This window comes from Acartia tonsa, chromosome 6 (genome assembly GCF_053477335.1).
Source record: "Acartia tonsa isolate MP-2025a chromosome 6, ASM5347733v1, whole genome shotgun sequence".
NCBI lineage: Eukaryota > Metazoa > Arthropoda > Copepoda > Calanoida > Acartiidae > Acartia > Acartia tonsa.
The window spans coordinates 12,076,934-12,098,985 of record NC_137265.1 but is presented as its reverse complement, the minus strand read 5'-3'; the positions used below and the strand labels follow the sequence as shown (position 1 = coordinate 12,098,985).

Below are 22,052 nucleotides of genomic sequence, written 5' to 3'. Positions count from 1 at the left end.
CCAAAAATTCGACGGATTCCCATCCCTACTATAAAGCAACTGCCATGCAAAATCTCAGACCTGTAACTCTTTTTTTAGTTGAGTTCCTTTGACTTTTAGTTTTGGTTTCAAAAAGTGGCACATCCGCCTCCCCCCTTTATTGTGATTTAAAACATAAATATAGATAGGTACGTTTTATACAAACGTCAATTTGATCCAAAATACGTATATTAATCCTAATGACGTGCTTTAATTATCTTAAAAGAAATATAAAAAAAATGCATTTCGAGTAGTGATTCGAAACCGATTAATATCCGGTGGATTAGAACTAGAAAAATTATGTATAGCATCGTATTATATCCAGTTTACTACGAATTTAAAAATGTCCAATCCTATGATTAAAACCAGTTATTTGGTATGTGCTTTCGGCATTTTGGGGCTAAAAACTGGTTTTAATCTTATCATTGTCATTTTTTTAATCCGCTGAGAGCTATTTATAATACGATGCGATAAATAACTATTATCAGTGATTTATTGACAATTACTGCAAAAAAATGACTTTACCTCAAATAATGTTATTAAATGTTAATCAATCTATTACTAACCTAACTATTTGTGACAAGCTAGCTGACAAAGCCCCAAGGCGCAAGGGTTTAATGCTCCGTTTTTTAATTAAGATTTCCATTCCACTGATAAAACAGTGAATACAAGAATGGAGTAAAGTATATTGGGAAAGCTATAATTTTGTTTAGAAAAGTGGCATTGATTAAAAAAAAAGGTTTGAATGGAGTAAAAGTGTAGCTTAAAGTGTTATACTATTTTTTAAAAAACAAGTAATAAATATTATTTGATTCATTGTTAAAAGAAAGAAAAAATATTATTTTACCATGGTGGTCTCTAGTCAGGGAGTAAGGGAGGGGACAATGGGCAATTAATTCAATATAAGAGTTATCAAAGAAAGGGCATGAAATCCAGTTTAATCCAATAAATTTGTAGGAAATTATAAAGGGATTGTTAATTGAATAATAGATTTCCATAGCGTCATGTAAAGTGAAATCACAACTTGTTTTTGATGAAATATATTGAGGTTTTTTGGTGTGATTTTTATATTAAAAGATTATTGGACCCGGCCAGCTGCTAGAAAGAATATGACTGCCCCTTTTTATTCTGTTTATTTCCCTTGCCCCTTGCCCCCACCTCCCTTCTCCTTTCTCCCCGTCTGCTACATTCCAAACTAACACAACGAGTGTTTATTTCCCTTCCCCCCACTTCCCTTATTCCTTCTCCCCGTCTGCAATATTCAAAACATACATAACGAGTAGCGGCATTCTATGTGCAAGTCCCCAAACTCAGTCAGAAACTGCTAAATTCTTGCACATTCCCTTTAAGCCAGTCCCCAAAGTCTGAGACTCCTAAAAATTGAATATTCGATCCATTGTCCCCTCCCTTACTCCCTGGTCTCTAGTAGTTTGGTATTTTATACTATTTTCGTCCTAAACGCTAACGGCAAAACCAATGTTAAAAGACAATAATTACACATATATATTCAAAAAAAAAATAGGTTACAGGCACAATCATAAGGTTTTAAGTCCAGAGTATTTTTACAGCCATGCGTTACGCACGAATAGAAACGTAAGGATGCATCGATTTTAAATGTTTAAAAGCTACGCTTTTAAAATACACCAATATACTGAGCTCTATTAGTTTATCCAACTGTAGAAGGCTGGAACAAAGGATCTTATTTTGAGAATGAGATGCACAAAAAGTATCTTTCTTCTTGTTAGAAGCGCGGCAACTATACTATTTACTAATGCCGTACGTCCTTTTATTTAGTTTTTATTCTATAGAGATCAACCTATATTTTTTTAACAACACTTAATAAGTTTTCTCTTTAACAAATTCAATATGCCTAACTAAAGATTTAATTTGTAAACTTTTTGTCTAATGAAATTAATTTTTAATGAAATTGTTTGTAAATGTAATGATAGCTGCACTACTTATGGAAGATGTTGTTCTTGTTTAATTCTATCCATCTAAGTGTTTGCTTCGCATAGAATATACGAGATCTTTAATTTGAATTCATAGAATACTTTAGAGTAAGGGTTAGGTAGTATTGTATAAGACAACTAGAACGGCTTCTTAAAGCTTCTCAGTAATGCATCATTCAATTAAACTAGTCATTTCATATACGCAATTTATATTCTATGTTAAAACCCTATCTTGTAACAAACAACAATTGTTGATATTCTATATTATTCTATGTTTGAACCTTATCTTGTAACAAACAACACAGCAATTTTTATTCTATATTATTCTATGTTTGAACCCTATCTCGTAACGAACAACAACAGTTTTTATTCTATGTTTGAACCCTATCCTGCAACAAACAACAACATTTACTATTCTAATTATTCTATGTTTGAACCCTATCTTGTAACAAACAACAGAATGCCTTATGCTGTTTTAATTATCGAAAGCAAAGCTTTTCCTTAATTTTATTTTACACGTCAATCTATCTACAGCTATTTGCCTGATTGATAGAATGTAAGACATCTAAATAAACGTCATACTTTAGAAGCTAAAATAGTGCTTATCGCCAATGTGTGTCCTTACAAACTGTTGTTTGTTGTCTGGTGGGTGTTTTTACCGCCATACGAAGAAAACTATAAATATATTATGTGAATGTGAATTAATATCCCCCAAACAACTTGCAATGTATATTTATTATACTGAATAATCTTTTTTTGTTTATTTATATTTTCCTCGCCCAAATGACCTTATACTATTGAAAGATCTATAGAATATCAATAAAGTATATATACACTACTCCTTAATATTATAAAGATTTGCCTAGCAAATGATAACTAATATAGATATTTGCATTAAATGAAGACAAATATCTCTAGTAAAATAACATTTACTAAATGTGATAAAAGGGTGCTTCTCCCCTTTTGTTTAGTATAATATAAATACATACATAAGACTAAGAGGAGAAAGCTTATCCCTAAAGTCCCTGATTGACATACATTATAGTATAATATAAATATATGCATAAGACTGAGAGGAGAAAGCTTATCCCTAAAGTTCCTGATTGACATACATTATAGTATAATATAAATATATGCATAAGACTGAGAGGTGAAAGCTTATCCCTAAAGTCCATGATTGACATACATTATAGTATAATATAAATATATGCATAAGACTGAGAGGAGAAAGCTTATGTACAACCAGCAAAGATACAATAATCGTACTTTTGTCAATTGAAAAAAATGTTCTATCATATAAACTGTTAAACACCGTTAATAAATCAGCTGCCGCTCTAAAGTTATTTTTTTTCCAAAAACCCAAAAATCCAATGAAGTAAAATCCCAAAAAAGTCAAATTTCAGTATGTCACATATAATTACGTTGTTACCTATCGGAAAAAACATTGAAAATGGTCTTATCTCAATATAAAGTAAGGTTTTTATTTTTTGTTTGAAGCATAGGATCTCTAAAATTACTGTGGCATATCATTTATATAGACCTTGAGGTTGGTTTTGTGCTAAAGATATGATAGTTAGGCCCCTTGAGGCTAGGGATGTAGCCGCTAACTATTCATACAACGAACGCACAAATAAATTAATACTATGGAAAAATTGCCATAAAGCAAGTGATTATAATTTTGTTGGTTGTGTCTAAGTCCACCTACAAGAGTGTCTATATAGTCTTATATAGTTCTTTACTACAAGACATGCTAAGAATACACATGTCAAATCTTCACAATGTCACGTTTACTGATATAATAAGCATAATTTTAGTCTGTCATAATAATCATTAAGAAAACAAAATGTATGGTTTAGATATACCTATGTACGTTTTTAGAATTAAGAAAGAACGATGTTTAGAGTAACATTTACTATTGAATGGCAGAAACTTTAAAAGCAAAAAAAATTTAATGTAGGATGTAAATACATTTTTGCGATCGCCCATATATATATATCAGAGTGGTTATAGAATATACGTGGATATCATTTAGGGGGAAAATTGTCGTCAATTTAGGTTGCTAACATGGACCTCATTTATAAATTATTGGTCAGTTCGTTCATCCAGTAAAAGGGGAGGGGATGGATGTGGATTATTGATATTATATATTAAAGCCTATTGAAAGTTCAAATTTTTTATACAGAAAGAAAATCTAGTGTAACATCCAATAATAAATATTAGCAGTATGGATTAGCTGCGCTGCGCAAATATAAACCTACCTTGGGAGTGACTAGATGGTCAAGTTTAGGTTTAGTTTGGACCGGCGGGGCTTCTACAGGCCGACTTCCTACTCGAGATTCCTAAAATAAATAAAGAGGTTGCTACACTTCTCAGGGAAGGGGGATGGGCATTAGGCTGTTATTACACTAGTCCCCAAAGTTTTAAAATAACACTTTCTTATCCGTTGATTTAACAATTTTGGGGGCTTTTATTGAGTTTTGATGGTTGGTTCATTACGTTAAGTGTATCGTCAATGGGGATCAATTTATTAATCATTGTCTTATCCCTTTGGATTCCTGTAGGGTTCTACAGGATAGAAGGAAATAGAAATATTGTTGTTAATTTTAATATTAAGGCATAAAGACATAATTCAAAACTTGCTTGTTTAAGCACATTGAATTGTATATCACTGTAATAAATCAGAATAAGGACATTTTGTCTACAAATTGCGCGTAGCTTTTAAAATAATCAAACGGCCTAAAAGGCTGAATATTTCATCATTATTTCTTTGCAAAAATATAATCTCTTTTTTGTTGATAACATTAACAGCACGATATTGTACACTAAAATATTCAATTTTATACATTTTGTCGAAATCATTTTTGAGAGTTTGAATAAGGGTGAAAGGCAGGAATCTAAAGGGATAAGATAATGGCCGACTAATTGTTAATACACAAAATTAATCCTTCTGTAGATTACAATTAGTGGTTGAAACATATGGACACTCAACGTCATTATAAAACTTAAGGAACTTGTGTAATAAACAGACCATTATCCCCTCTTTCTCTGGTTAAAGGTATAATAATGTTGTTTTTAAATGAGACATCCTTTTTTAGACAAAACTTTTCAATTTAACTTAAATAACATGTCGTACATACGGTCAACCTTAAACAATCATAAAGAAAAAACCATTCCCATATAAACGACCCCTTAAATAGTGAATAAATGATGACCTATCGGTCCATCATTTATTCCCTCGGGTAAGAAATACTCATTCCTAAACAAAAAAAACTGGACAGGAATACCCCATTTTATTGCAAGCTACGTCAATTTTTGTTTTTGGACACCTTATTCTTTAGTAAAAATATTATTTTTCCTTTGTCAGCTATTTTTGTCAGGGATCTAAAGGGATAAAACAATGGCTGATAAATTGATGTACATCAATAATGATGATGCACAAAATTACTCCTTCTGTAAATTGCAAGAAACAGCCAATAAAAACTCAAATAAAGTTTGTTAAGCCAACGATTAAGAAAACGTTATTGTAAAACTTTGGAGACTAGTGTAATAAAAATCCAATTGTTCCCTCCCTCCCTGTATTTTTCTAGACATTGAAATAGAATAAAAAGAGTATTTCTGTTTGGACCTAAACTGTAAACAATAATATTATTTTATTATTCCTTACAATACTTCCTATCAAATTCAGTCTTTTACATTTTATCGTAGCTACTCTTTAGATGGTCTGTCCGTATTTAATAAGCAAGATTTAACTTATCTACAATATATTTCAAAAACTTCAATTTGGTGTTTTAAAACTTTTTTTTCTGACAACCAACCATTTGATGGCAAAACCTTTGTCTGGAATATGATTCTATGAATATTCCTCATCTTAAAAATAACTTCTGTAGCTATTATTTTAAAGCCTTCAATAAAAATCATATTAGCCAATCCCCAGTGAGGGAGGGGACATTGGGCTGTACAAACTTGAAGATTCCAAATTTTAAACAGATCTACAGAAGGGGTAATTTTATTGATCATAATTGAACATCATTTTATGTTCATTTTCGAATTCCCAAAGACCCCTTCTAATCTCACACCTTCCTCGACAACAAACGGACGTGATGCAAAAAAAAACAAAGATTATTCACGTTTTTTTTATATTTTAAAATATTTATTTTTCAGCATGACTGACGGACCGACGGACAAAGTAAACTACATACTGCTCATTAGTATAGGGATCCTTCAAAAAAACAAATTCAGCCGTTTATCTTTAATAGCAGCTGAGAAAATTACATTTCTCCATAGCGCTACAGACCGACAGACAGACAGACGCACATACAAATTGAAACTGACTTACCGTAGCCTCAAAATGGTTGCGAAGGTTGGAAACTTTAACAGAGGACATCACAGTCTCCAAGTAAGGGTCATCCTGAACACAAAAAAAATTGTTATTAAAAATCTGTTAATAAACAAGAATTAGGGCAGCTTTCCGCGAATAGAAAATAATAATGATTTATGATAATTTCATTTTTAGTGGATAAATGTCAATTTTACAATACACGATTTTTCAGTAATGCCCAGAGCCATATACACAACTATAACTATAATACACATATTTATCAGTTTAATAAAAAAAACTCAGATAGACAGTTATAGTTATATTTTGGACCTTACAAATAAGAACTATTTTAATAATCAAATGATGAATAGGTACATAAAAACAGAACTCCTTTTTTATTAATACAATAATAAAAGTTACCAACATACAGACACATAACTTGCTACAAAAAACATACAATAGCTTAGTTTGTCATAAAAAATAAAAAAATTTGGAAAATGTAGGTAGATATAAAGAATTATGTTGAAATTTGTTGTCATAAAATAAAACAAAAAAGTTTTTAATATTAATAATCAAATCAAAACCATATTAGATTCTGTATAAATATATAATTGAATAATCTATACTAGAAGACATAATTAATTTGGCAGTTATCAACTATTTCACTCTAAGAAAAAATAGCAAAACTTAAATCAAATAAAATCTAACAGTTATATTTGGGGATCCTTCCAATGACATATATTAGAAGCTTTATTGTAATGGAGAACCATAACGGTGCAGCACCTGGCGAGATTCTAAGCTACAGGCAGAACACAAATAGAGAAAGCAAAACAGACATCCTGTTACTTTAATATAAGATTACTTTCAAAATATAACATCTTATGTTTCTAAGTCTTATGTAAATAAACTTACTAAATATCCTACATGGAATTATCCCTTTTACATTAACTTTTTGTGTATATTTTGTAGAGTGGTATATGAGATACCTTGCCCAAACTCTGGACTAATTAAAAATCAATTATACATAAGTGCAGGGGTAAATATTTCAGCATAACAATAAATCAACCATTCTATAATATTCCTTTAATAGCCATTAGTCATGGTTCTTAAGTTAAGGGATAAGACAATGAACGATAGATTAATGTACATCACCAATGATTACTAACAAAATTACCCCTGCTTCAGATAAAAATTATTGATTGAAAAGTTTGAACACTACTAATTTTGAACCAACCAATCCATTTCAAATTTTTCTTGTGTGCAACGAATAAGATACTGTTATAAAACTTTGGGTTCCAATGTAATTTACAGTCCCCTTCTTACTTTATATATATTCATCCCTGTAGAAGTTAATATTTTGTCTTAAAGTTTTCATTAAAATAGGATTTACCTTTGCCAAATTATTAAATTGCTTTATAATCATTCTTAGCTGAAGAACAAAAATATTAACAAGGACATCAATATTATATAGTTGCTACGCTTGTTGTATAGTAGTATATCTTGAATTAAAGTAAGCGAAGCAACAAAAATTAACAAAAAATATCATGCAAATAAATTCTGATAAAAGCGTTTTTGCATCTGTGTTTGTGTATATTTGAGCTAGATAGAACAACAGCAAAAAGAAAAGCTGCGTTTAGCACATTATTTACGACTAGCAGCTACTAAAGGTGGTGGGGGGATGTCGCCCCCACCCCTACATTCAATTTTAGTTATAAAAAGATAAAAAAAATTCGTGGGGGGCTTTTTTTAAACGATTTATCTTGATAGGGTGGTTGTATCCTCCCCCAAAAATAGTTATAAATCGTCAAAGGACCTATATAAAGCTTCACTGTAAAGGAGAACTATATCAGTTCGAGATCCTTCGGTACAGACACACACAGACATAGATAAATTTACGATTACATGTTATTAAACGAGCAGTCACAGTAGAGAGTACGAAAGTAAAAAGTATGTATGTCTTGAGAAACTATGAAATTAGGATTTTTCACACATACAAAATCATACACAATTCTAATAATATATGATCATAACAAATGTCTAAATATAACTGATATAATAAATATGTGTCATTTTTAATCCAATGCTTATCAATTCAACAAGGAGAAAATTATGTGAAACTTTCGCTCAGGGTGTCAGAGCCGTATAATTTTGATGCGGCTCAGGCTCCGCGGAGCCGTATCTGGAAATACGGCTCCGGCTCCAACCCTAAAATTAATATATTAATTTTTGGCAATTATTGAATTTGATAAAATAAAATAAATAATATAAAATATTTTGCTTTCATTTGATTAAAGCTATGTAACAGTAGAAGGATGTGTGTCTATTTGTTAAGTAACAATCGTTTTTCAGTTTATTATATGGAAATAGACCGTTGCCAAATTATAATATTACTTTTAAAAATCATTTTTAGCTAATCTGGAGCCGGAGCCGTTTTTAACGAAAAATACGGCTCCGGCTCCACCAAAAATGTTGCTGCTCCCGGCTCCGGCTCCAAAACACTGCTTTCGCTTTTAAAGTAACTTTTTAGGTTAGGACAATGGACGATAAATTATAGTCCCAAAATTATGTGAAAATGTGTAAAACATCTTGGTATCTTGTAAATACGTATGTGAGGGAGGGTAAAAAAAAAGAAAAATGTGAAAAAAAATCACATTTTTAAAATTCAATTATTAAATAAGAAGGGTCTTTTAAAACCTAACCTAACACAAATATAGAGAAGTTTAGTAATTCATAGATGCTTCAGAAAAATTAGGTTTTGCTTGAATTTTTTCTTCTATAGATATATATTACAAGGGTATGATAATAGTTTGAAAGCTACATGGAAGAAAATTATGATTTTTTACCACATAAACTGTAAGGAAATGCATTGCTAATGTAAAAAAATAAAATTAATATTCCCTTTAAATACAAAACATTAGGTATTATATATAGAAAAGCATCGCATAAGACAATAAATGTCAAGAAAATTCGCCAAAATTTAAAGTCCCAATGACGAGATAGAGATAAAGTTTTATTCTTAACTTAATTTATTTCACTACAAAGATTAACAATTTTAACCAAAAGAATTACACTAAGAATCTATTTAAGTTTCAGTTCCAAAAAGTAAAAAGTTGTATTATCCTGTAGTAGTAGGTATGGTTTTTAGGTCTGAAGTTAAAATCTCGGAAATCGCTAATCCGAATTGATTGTAATTTTCAGGAAAGCTTACTAAAAGTACTAGGGAGGTTTAAAGCTATTTAGTTTACTTCCCCCAGCCCTCCACTAGAAGATGGGGCGAATCAACTAGTATTACTGATAGTATATTGCACATGAAAAATTTAGGATTTAATACAACATCCATAAAAGCGAAGCTCTGAAACGATATGACAGACGAACATTAACTATTGTTGAGTGTCAGAACTGAATATACAAAATATGAAAATATAAGGTTTGACAAAATTATACGTAAATTTGTTGCAAAACTTATTAAATGCAGAATTCTGTTTAAGGACATACTGACATTTTATTACTTGATTATAGAGATGCTTCGCTCATAATATTGTACCTTATTGTAATAGGAATCAGTAATCAAAAAATCAGATCAATCGGATGATTTTATTACATAAAAAATTGTTATTAAAAAAGTAAAAAAATCAACATGTTTAAAATGGACGTACGGACATTCTGGTAACGATTATAGAGTTGCTACGCTTTCTAAATCGGACCTAACTACTACAGGAATCACCATGCAAAATTTGAAATCGATAGGACAATTCTAACATGCCTAAATTAACGAATAAAAGCTAACTATCTCGGACGGACGGACCGACCCTAATTATAGAAAAGCTTCGCTTTTAAAAAGACAAGTGGACTATCAACCTATCAAGGTTAAATTGCAGAGAGGCTTCGGGATCTACTGCAGTTCACGGTAAAATATTGCTGGTAACGAATCTAGCCAAAATTCTATGAATTTTAAAGGTTGCTAGCTGCCAAACGACTGAACGTACAGATCATGCCCGCACACTGTTTTAAGCGGCATAAGAAGGCCTACAAATAATCTGGAATAGCCATAAATCAATAATGCATATTTATCTCGCAGTGCAGAGAATTGCGCGAAAAAGGCCTATTTTACTTGTTTTTTTCTTCAGTGAAGCTTTCCCTGTGCATCATTGGATCTTGGCTATTCCAGATTATTTGTAGGCCTTCTTATACCGCTTAAAATAGTGTGCGAGTATGATCTGTACGTTCAGCCGTTTGGCAGCTAGCAGCCTTTAAAATTCATAGATTTTTGGCAATATTCGTTACCAGCAATATTTTACCGTGAACTGCAGTAGATCCAGGCTTCGCAATCTTCTTAAGAAATATATCCATATTCGTAAAAGTTGGGATAATTCATCTTTAAAAAAAAACTATTTTCTTTCCAATTTTCTTAGTAACAAAACAGTCAAAAACCAACATACAGAAAAAACAGTGCATTTGGCCTCATTAGAGACAAAAAACTGGAGGCAATACAGTTTTTATACAGTTGTAATATCCCATCCGTGTATGCGTATCTTTGCCTTCTTTTTCCTATATCAAGTTTCACATTTAATATTCTTAAGCTTTTAAACCATATCAAGAGATAGGATTTATGGGTATACATTAGCAACAAGAATAACATTTTTCCTAAGTAGGATATTTTTTGTGATAACCCTCATCACTCCCCTTTCTCCACCCCTCATCCTACTCTTTTTATAATATAAGGTAAAAAAAGATATTTTTACGTAAGGTGATGGGGATCGGAAATATATTTTTCACTACTTTTTTTTGTAGAGTTGATGTATCCCTACCAGAGAATATGGACTAAACCCTGTCCAGAACCAAAACAATGCTTCCAAAAAAGTTGTAGTTCTTTTAGTCCAGCGGTTCCGAGATATTAATGGATATACCAACATACCTATACAATTACTTAAGAACATACTCTTCTCGAATAGATATTTTTCTACAGTAATTACATTTACATGCCCCTAGCATATAGGTTTTTTAATGTGTTGAAGAGTATCAAATTAGATTTTTTGGGAAGATTAGCCTCATACATAACCCAAACAAAGCTTCTCTTAAAAATAAGAACTAAGTCAATTGAACAAGCAAATGGATAAAAATTTATATATTATTAGGATTCAATTAAGCTAAATATTAGAATAGAAACCTTATATCTGAACATATTATTTGTAGCAACTTCGTCAAACCACCTTTCTATACTGATAGATGTTCGTCATATTTTCTAGGAGGCGTAGCTACTCTTGGATACAATTTGTTTATCAATACAATCAATGGGTAAGGTAATATAGAGAACATTTTTTATTATTCAGTGGTTATCTTCTTGAAACAACTATAAATCAGAATGAAGCTTTCCTAAAAGCAAAACTTAACTATCCCCAAATTTTAGATTTCCATTTGACAGATGGACGTCGTACTACTTTGATTTAAACATTAAGCACAACCAATGATAATATACAAAATTAGCCCTTCTGTAGAATACAATTAGTGGTTGAAACGTATGGACACTCAACTACATTCACCAACAAATCAAAATTTTATAAGAGTCCCCAAGGTTGTTAAGCCAACGAACAAGAAAACGTTATTATAAGACTTTGGGGACAAGTGTAATAAAAAGCCTATTGTCCCCTTCCTCCTTGTATTGCATTGCTACTTTTGTAAATAACACATCCTTGTTAATAAAATTGTATTAAGTGAATGAAGCCAAGTCTAAGACGAATTTTACATAGAAACGTGATTTTATTATCCTTATACTAAAGTAACAGGAGGTTTATGTATCTGTGTGTCTGTCACTGTGTCTGTACCGAAGGATCTCGCTAACCGCTGAACCGATCGGGTTCTCCTTAACAAGGTAGCTTCTCATAGGTCCCGGGAAGGTTTAAAACTATTTTCTTAGGGGGGGGGGATACCCCCAACCCCCCCCAAAAAATGAAAAATAACCCCCCCCCAAAAAAAAAATGATGGGGAGGACCACCCAAAAAAAAAAAAAAAAATTCCCCCACCAAAAATATTTTTTTTACTTTTTCTTTTAAAATCTAAAATAGGTAAGAAATTGGGTTATCAAATTCGACTCCCCCCTCCTCAAGTACCCCTAGAGGCCTCTAGGGGCGTAGCCGCTAGTAGAAACTAAAGTAATTGAATGTTGGTCTGTATGTCTAAAAGAACATGGAAATTCCATAGGTATATGTCTACAATTTATAGAAAAGCTTCGTATTGGTTCTAGTTTTTTCTAGTTAGATGGTTCATTTATATTTAATAAAAGGCAAACACATCTTTTAAAAACCTCAACCTTCATCTACAAAATCTAAAAGTAGGAAATGACACCCTTTTATAATAAGTTATCGAGTATCTTTAGAAATATAATCATTGGTATGACCTAATCTAGAAATTTATTTCAGGGATAAATTATTGACAAAATATTTTCGAGATAGTTTAATTTGGCGTTTTTTTTTACATTTCTACATTATACCAAACAAGCTGCTTCCCCACTAGCCTAAAAAATACAGAGGGGGATTTTTTCGTTTTTTTTTTGGGGGGGGGGGTCCCACCCCCCAAGATAATAGCTTAAAACAACCATAGGACCAGTAGAAATATTCCCCGAAGAGTAGAATCCAATCGGTTCAGTAATTACTGAGATCATAAGCTTCAGACGGAAAGACAGACATCAATCTACTTTGTATTATAGATTGTATCACACTGCAATATTTTATATATGCCTTTTAAGGAAATGATTACCTAAAAAATTGTAAAAAAAATAAAGAAAATACAATTATGCCTTTACTCCTGATCTTACTTAATATTCTTAATACGAAACCTTTCAATAACTCTCTGTACGTTAAGGAAAGGGTGTTCTATCATTTACACAAAATTATCATAGTTTACATAGCAAATTGATGCATATACCTACTCAATAGCAATTACAATTTAGGATTGTAGTACGTGATTTTAAAGATAAATTTAGAGTATGTTTATTGAAGAGAATTGAGGTTTTAAAAGCTTCAGACGATTCAATTTAAGTATCAGCTTATTTATGACTAAAATTTTTCAAAATAAACTAATTTTACTTGTATGACTAAAGACCAGAAGAAAAACTGACAAAAGTAAAGCAATTGAATATTATAAATTGCTTACGTGTTTAATCAAAAGTTACAGCGTAGTACAAACATCAAAAGCAATCAAAAGCGTTAAAATAATGTTTATTAGTAAAAATATAATTATAAATAATATAAAATAATGACGTCTATCTAACAGTTTAACAAATGACATGTCTCATTTTATTACCTATACTAGCGGCTGCGCCCCTAGGCTTACTTGGTATATACGAAGGGCAGAAAAATAGCCCAAAACCATACATAACCAGATTTTCTTTTAGAAAAAATAGCCTAAAACCATCTCTGAACCTTTAAAAAGCCTCACTGTAAAGAAGAACGATACAAGTTCAGCGCGGATAGCGAGATCCTTGGCTACGGACAGAAAAAAAGATTACTACTTTATATACTAGAATTGGCAATAATGAACAAACGTACAATCATATATTATCTGTGCTGCAAAAATCTGTTTGGCTGATTTAAAAAATCAAAGAAAACAATTAAATGAGATGTGACAACCAAAACAATAATTATAAATGGACACTCCTCTTCTGTAAAATATTGTTGTTTATGTCAGTTCGTACGTCTGACGTTGTATTTAGGTATTTAATATAAATAAATTTATCCCCTCCACTCCCACTAAATAAATTAACTGAACAATAAATGACAGGGGAAATAAAAACTTAAACTTTCCCCCTGTCATAATATCCACGTATATTTTACATCAATTTTATAACAATTGAGCATTTTGTTTCTTCTAAGCTTCTTTGATTCTAAAGTGTATTAATCTATTTCTCAGCTTTACTATAAAATAATGTAGATAACCGTAGCAATTTTAGGCAATAAGAAACGTTAGCTGTTACACCAATTTCTTAAGTTCTTTTAGACCAACATTTTTTGTAAAGATTACACTGACTAAAGAAAAATTAAACATCTTTGATTTGTATGGAATATTCAGTCGTGTTTGATTAAAAATTTTAAAATAGGAGTATCCTTTTTATTTGATAATAATTTCATGTAAGTTTAGCATGAACTACCGATCATGCAATTCAATAAATAAAAAACGCTCGGACATTTTATTTGAACATAATATTTCTGATTTTAAAAAAAAGATACTTTTCTATATAAGGGGTATGCCGTCTTTCTTTACCGATGGGGAGAGGGGACAATGGGATGTTTATTACACTAGTCTCTAAAGTTTTATTACAACGTTTTCTTATTCGTTGACTCAACAACTTTGGGGACTATGGTGATTTTGATTAGTTGATTCATTAAGTTGAGTGTTTAACCACTAATTTTAATCGACAGTATGAATATATTTGTGTATCAGCATTTGGTAGTTTCATCAATTTACTAGGAGAAATTCATTCATGTTTGAGATGGTCTATCGATTAAAAACCTTATAAAATTCTTGTATTAATTCATAACAATTTTCTGACTGAATTTAACATAAATAAATGAAATGGCAATTCATAAGACAATTAGACAAAATGTTTTAAACAAAGCAACTCTAAGCAAAAATTCAGAAGCTTTATGAGGCTAAGTAAAATATCATGCATGTTAACGTTTTCAGCTATGTTTGAATGCATTTATCAAAATTCTTTGAGCAAAGACAATTAAAACATTCCAGGTTTTAAAACTGTAATTTTTCATTGTTGCAATTTAATAAAAAAAATCCAGGGAGGGAAGGGGCATTGAACTCTAAATTATACTGATACCCAAAGCTTTCTTATTCGTTGGCTTAAAATCTTTGTTAGGTACTTTTGAATTTTGATTGGTTGATTCCAAATCAAATGTCCTAACTTTTTTTAACCAATGTTTTTCATCTACAGAAGGTGCAATTGTTGATTATTATTTTCTGGGATGTATATCAGTTTATTATCCGTCATCTTATCCCTTAAGATCCCTGATAAAACCTAATTATAAAAATCACACAATCAAGAAATTAAGTTAACTGTTTTGTTCATTTCATCTCATGGTAAAGTAATAAAGAAACAATTAAAAGTTTTATGTTGTCTGAGTGTACCAAAAAAGCTCCTGATAGCTTTACAGCTCTACAATTTTCAGTGGCTAGTTTTAAGCTATTTTGCTAAAACTAATAAACTTTAAAATTCCTTAGCAAATCCTTACAATAAAGTAACAGGATCTATAAGTGTCTGCCTGTTTATACCCAAGGATACCGCTACCAGCTGAATCGATGTGATTCTCCTTTACAATGTAGCTTTCCATAAATAATGAGAAGGTTTGTGACTATTTTGGGGGAGGATATATCCACCCAAGAGAAATCGCCCAAGAAAATAATGCCCCTTCGCAATTTTTTTTTAATAGTGGGATGAGTCGACTCCCTCGCCCCCTATTTAAGGGCCACTATTGGCCTCTAGGGGCTTAGCAGCTAGTGTAATATAAATAATAACAAACATAGGATTGATTTTTAATATTATGAACTTTGAAGATAAAAATTAAAGCACCTCCCATAATCTGCAACTTTGTTATGCTACAAGAGACAGATTTTTAAATAAACAGGAATATTCATTTACTTTCCTTTGTCCTTTCAATATCAGGGAGGGAGGGGACAATGGGCTGTTTATTATACTAGTCCCCAAAGTTTAATTAGCGTTTTCTAGTTGGCCTTACAACTGTGGTGACTTTTATTGAATTTTTATTGGTTGGTTCATTTAGTTGAGTGTCCAAACGTTTCAAGAACTAATCATAATTTACAGACGAGGTAATTTTTGTATCATCATTGTGGATGTACATTAATTGCCTTATTCCTTTAGATCCCTGTAACAGTATACTCCTGTTAAATACATTTCATGGAACTACCCTTTATGTTGAAAAGTGAACTGTAGGGAGCCAATATGATCAATCTTAATTACCAAGGATACAGGATTCAGAAAATGTACGATAAATTAATTTTCAAGGCCTATTATAACTTATTGTCAATGTCAGATACAGATCATTTTAAGCCCCATATTCCTATCCCTTCTCCCTGGTTGATTGTAAATAATATTGAATTTATATAAACTATTTACTTAATATTAACAAATATTATTTTAAGCCCCATAGTCCTATCCCTTCTCCCTGGTTAAATGTAAATAATATTGAATTTATATAAACTATTTACTTAATAATAACAAATATTATTTTAAGCCCCATAGTCCTATCTCTTCTCCCTGGTTGATTGTAAATAATATTGAATTTATATAAACTATTTACTTAATATTAACAAATATTATTTTAAGCCCCATAGTCCTATCCCTTCTCCCTGGTTAAATGTAAATAATATTGAATTTATATAAACTATTTACTTAATAATAACAAATATTATTTTAAGCCCCATAGTCCTATCTCTTCTCCCTGGTTGATTGTAAATAATATTGAATTTATATAAACTATTTACTTAATATTAACAAATATTATTTTAAGCCCCATAGTCCTATCCCTTCTCCCTGGTTAAATGTAAATAATATTGAATTTATATAAACTATTTACTTAATAATAACAAATATTATTTTAAGCCCCATAGTCCTATCTCTTCTCCCTGGTTGATTGTAAATAATATTGAATTTATATAAACTAGGTATTTACTTAATAATAACAAAAGGAATTAAGTCGCATCACGCTGTGAAATTCAAATATTTGAAACTTTCATACGCTAAACACAGACAAATATTATCAAAATTAAGTTTTAATATCATGAGAAAAAAAAGAATTTCCAATTCCTATCCTTAAGTTAAGGATGTCTGTCTATCTGTAGCTTAAGATCTTGCAAACCGCAGGACTGACATGGTTGTCCTTTACAGAGAAGCTTCTTAGAGGTCCAGGAAAGTTTATAGTTATTTTGAGGTAAAGCAACAAAACCCTCCCAAAAATACCTTCACTTCCCCCCCCCAAAAAAAAAAATTTCTAAACTTTTTTTCAAAATCAAAATGAAAAGTGAATGGTTGAATCCCCCTCCCCCTTCCTTAAGTGCTCCTAGAGTGAAAGTAAGGGGCCTAGCCGCTAATCTTGAATGTACCAATGTTTGTTTGAATAAAATCTACTCTTGGTAATTTGAATTTTCCTTAGGCACCCTAGGAAATTATTTTTCAACTCTACAATACTTCCTCTCTAAATATGAGCAAGTTCTAGGGTTCTTTATCAACATGTAAGCACTGTATAATTACAGTATCCTACAGGATCCTAAAATGCTCTGTGATAGGATTGTATGATGGTCTTGAAACCCGCGTTGTAATGGCTCCTCAAGACATAAGCCAACCACTTTGAAGTCTTTACATATTATTGAAGAGAGAAAAGGGAGAAATTTGGGCAGTGTCTTTATATTTGATTTGTACCACGCTAGGTTACCTCCCCCCTCCATAAAACCTTTCTAATATTGTCTTAGCCGTTTTTTATATTAATATTTTAATGAATTCTTTTTTTCTTAATACATACTAAGTAAATGTTCGTTTTGACCGTCCAAATACTTTATTTGATAAATGACTTCCAATTTTAATAATTAATTTTCTATTAAAATATGTTAGAATTAAATGAGCTATTAAAAAATACATCCTTACAAATAAGAAAGAGGGGGACAATGGGCTGTTTATTACACTTGTCCCCAAAGTTTTCTTATTCTTTGGCTTAAAAACTTTGGGGACTTTAGTCAATTTTGATTGGTTGGTTCATTAATTTGAGTGTTCAAACGAATCCACCACTAATGCTAATCAACGGAATGGGTAATTTTGTGCATTATCTTTGGGGATAGGATGTACGTCAATTTATCGGCCATTGTCTTATCCCTTTAGATCCTTGCATACAAATATCTATATTTTTATTGCTTTTTTTAGTATTGCTGTTCTACCAATGAAAATAAGTGTATGTTTTTTTTTAGGGGGGGAGGGGGGGTTGAGAGATTATGGATTGATTATAAGTCTCATAGAAATTAACCAAGCTGCTTCATATGTGCGAGATATTTTGTGCCCCTGAGATGGAAATTTTTGCCAGGGGCGACAGCTAATCACACAAACACACACACTCACGCATATATAGGCACATATACACACACACTCACACACACACACACACACACAAACAAACACATGCACATAAATGTTACAAGCAAGGACAAGTGTTCTTATTAGAAAATTGGTTATTAATGCCTAACCAAAATACACTTTTAAGCTTCAACATAAAAAAATATTGATTGATGAATAAATGAGCTTGTCTGTTTGTCCGTTAAGATCTCGCTAACCACTGAACCGATTGAATTCTACATTAATGGGAAGATCTCATAGGCCTGTAAGGTTTTATGATACTTTAATACAAATTCTCACTCCCCATTTGAATAAACATACCCTAGACTCTATAGGCTCAACAACTAGTAATGGGAATCTTAGAAATCTTTAAAAATCTAAAAGACAAGGATAAAATAAAAAGCGTTATTTATTAAATAGGCAGGCGAATGCATGAAAAATCAGTTCCAATTAAGATATTAAAAATTGAAAATTAAAAAAAAATATATGTAGGTCTTTGCATTTTGAATTTTAAGAATAGAAAAGGTAGTTTGCTTAAAACGTTGTTAACTTATGGATGTACTAATATCGTGATATGATTTGAGAATATTTGTCCTTTCCTCTGATAACATATGTATATGATGAAACTATATGTAGAACAATGTGTATTATACATTCATACGGTTCTTTAGTTAGGACATGTGAACAACAAGGACATATGTGTTCTTCAGTAGCGAAGCAACACCAAACTGTCAATATCTTTATACACTGTAAAATTTTGTCTTAAAAATAGATCATTCAAAATAAGATTTTTGCCTTTAGGGTTTAGATTCGTTAGGAATTAGCTATCCACTGAGTGAGTTCTTTTTCCAGGGAAGCTTTGTAAAATTGCATCAGTCATAAAAGGTGTTTATATTTTTTTAATTAAAGTTGTCCAAAGGGGCTAGGGAGGCAGCAAAAGGCTAGGGAGGCAGCAAAAGATAATGTTCTCGTGGTTCTTCAAGACAAGGCAGACATTGTTAATTAGAAGCGGAGCAATTGCAAGCTAAAATTTGAGATGAAAAAAGACAATAATCTTAGCTATACCTAGGGGAACTGCAATTCCATACTTGTATTAAAGACCTATATTCTATAAAATATCTAAAAAAATACTTATATTCATTCGATAAATGCTGCACAATTAAATTGTATTAAAAAGGTAGAATCACACGTAATTTAAGTTTTCTTAATCATTTCTTTAATATGTAGTTGGCTTGATAATATTTGCAGGAATCTAAAGGCATAGAACAATGGCCGATAATTAACATTCAAAAAGATTATGGACAGAATTACCTTTTTAGTAGTATACATTTAGTGGTTGAAAAGTTCGAACACTCAACTTAATGAATTAACCAATCTAAATTCAATAAAAGTGTTAAGTCAACGAATAAGAAACATTAATATAAACTTTAGGGACTTGTATTCTATAAATAACTTGTAATAAACAGCCAAATAATCCTTCCATCCCTGATATACTTAACCTTGATAAAGATACTTTTAGTTCAGCATTTAATTTCTATTCTTCCAATGGTAAATATAAGGTTAATGAAACACAATGCATTATTAAGCGGAAATTTTCACAAGGACAATAAGAATTATTTTAATTGTGTTACTGTTTAGTGTTACACCGCGGCTAAGAGGTAAGTTTTTGAAAACAAACAACTAAAAACAATAGTTTTTGCGCCACTAGCATCTAGGGACACTTTATTTGAAAGGAGAGAGAGGGGGCAGATAATAGCCTAAATCCACCTTAAGACTTATATTTAGTAGGTAATAAAAGTACAAACAGGACCTATGTGAAGCTTCCCTGAAATGAAAATCTTCAGTGGTTAGCAACATCTTTATGGATTATACACCAAAAAACTTACTACTTTATGTATAACACATCTTAGTTTTTTTCCTTATTTATAAAGAGAAAAGTTATAGCAGTGATAATGGTATATAATAGGTAGAATTTTATCGAAAATTGAAAGTTAATCCAAAACCAAAACGTATTTATGAATATTTAATACCTAGTTTAAAACCATCCAATGACCTATTAGAAGCTTCCATGTTAGTTCGAAATTTTAAGCTACAGTCAACAAAACCTTAGAAAGTGTTTTCTCTTTGGAGAATATAGACTCAAAGCCCCAAAATAGATAAACAAGGATCGAGAAGCGAAGCACAAATCTCCTCTTAGATAAAATTTTCAAATTGAAAAAAAAATCTAAGAGGATATTACCAACAAATCATTAATTGGCATACCGATCTGGTGATTTTAATTTGAATTTAGAGATTTTAGGAAATCATGAAACCTTTCAAATATATTCGATTAGAATGAATTATTCTATTGAATGCATCATGGCGGACAGACAAACGGACCAAGCAAGATGTAATTACTGGATTATCTTTAATACAAAGTAGTACGATGTCTGTATGTCTGAAGCTATCTCAGTAACCACTGAACCGAAAGGGCTCTTCTCTTTAGGGAATTTACCTACTGGTCCTGTAAAGGTTTTAAACTATTTTTTTTTTTTGGGGGGGGGGGGTGGAACAACCCTAATACCCCCCCCCCCCCCCGAAAAAAAAATTTATTTTTAAATTTAAATAAGACAATAATAGGTTGATCAAACCTCTTGGGGCATGCCCCTAGAGGCTAGGGGCGAATCCGCTAGTAATTGATATGGGAAATCTTCAAAAAAAAATTTAGCCGTCAATCTTCAGGGTGCCGGAGCCGTATAATTTTGATGCGGCTCCGGCTCCAGCTCCGGCTCCGGCTCCTACCTTAAAATTTTTCATTATTGAATTTGATAAAATAAAATAAATAATATAAAATATTTTGCTTTTATTTGATTAAAGCTATATAAAAGTAGAAGGATGTGTGTCTATTTGTTAAGTAACAATAGTTTTTCAGTTTATTATATGGAAATAGACCGTTGCCAAATTATAATATTACTTTAAAAAATCATTTTTAGCTAGTCCGGAGCCGGAGCCGTTTTTAACGATAAATACGGCTCCGGATCCGGCTCCACCAAAAATGTTGCTGCTCTCGGCTCCGGAACACTGATCTTAAATAGCAGAAGAGAAATCAAGTACGTTTCTACCTTATAAAACATAGCTGACTGACGGACATATGGAATTTAAAGGAAAGGAGCTTCGCTACTAAAAATAACCTTCTCTAGACATATATGAAGCTTTAATATATATAGGAGAGCCAGATCGGTCCAGCGGTTTGCAAAATCTTAACGGCAAGACAGATATAACTTCTAACAATATAAAATAATGGGTTACGGGTACCCAAAAACTTAAATATGTATTTTAAACAAAATAAAAGTTTTTACCTTTTATATCATATCAAATAAAAATGGTTTCTTAATAACAAATCACTTGAAAATTATCACAAAGACTTAAATTTCGGTCACATTTATATCGATCATTTTCTATAATCATAAAATTATTTATTTTATCACCTAAAAATTAACACATATTTATTTCACCGATATTATTAAACTTTTGGCACTATTATAACATAAAATCTTATATGTAAATTAACAAAAATTGTGCGTAGCTATAGGTTTCAAGTATTATTTTTTTAATTTCATGAGTGGTTTATGATATACAACCCTGTTTGTTGAACCCTTTCCTGAAA

At 31.3% G+C, this 22,052-nt stretch overlaps 1 protein-coding gene across 14 annotated transcripts in view; it reads right to left on the bottom strand.

The window, feature by feature from the left end:
- LOC145321865 (uncharacterized) overlaps positions 1–22,052 on the bottom strand; it is a 113,375-nt gene extending 91,323 nt beyond the window's left edge. For 13 of the 14 annotated variants that reach the window (XM_080163498.1, XM_080163503.1, XM_080163496.1 and 10 more), the window contains exons 1-3: positions 7,676–7,723; positions 6,304–6,375; positions 4,226–4,306 (exon numbers count right to left, since the gene is read on the bottom strand). In XM_080163498.1, coding sequence (XP_080019624.1) covers positions 4,226–4,306; positions 6,304–6,375; positions 7,676–7,708 — 186 coding nt within the window. In that variant the 5' untranslated portion in view covers positions 7,709–7,723. Of the gene's footprint in view, positions 1–4,225; positions 4,307–6,303; positions 6,376–7,675; positions 7,724–21,744 lie in introns of those variants that run through there. The other variant, XM_080163505.1, reaches the window with a different exon arrangement.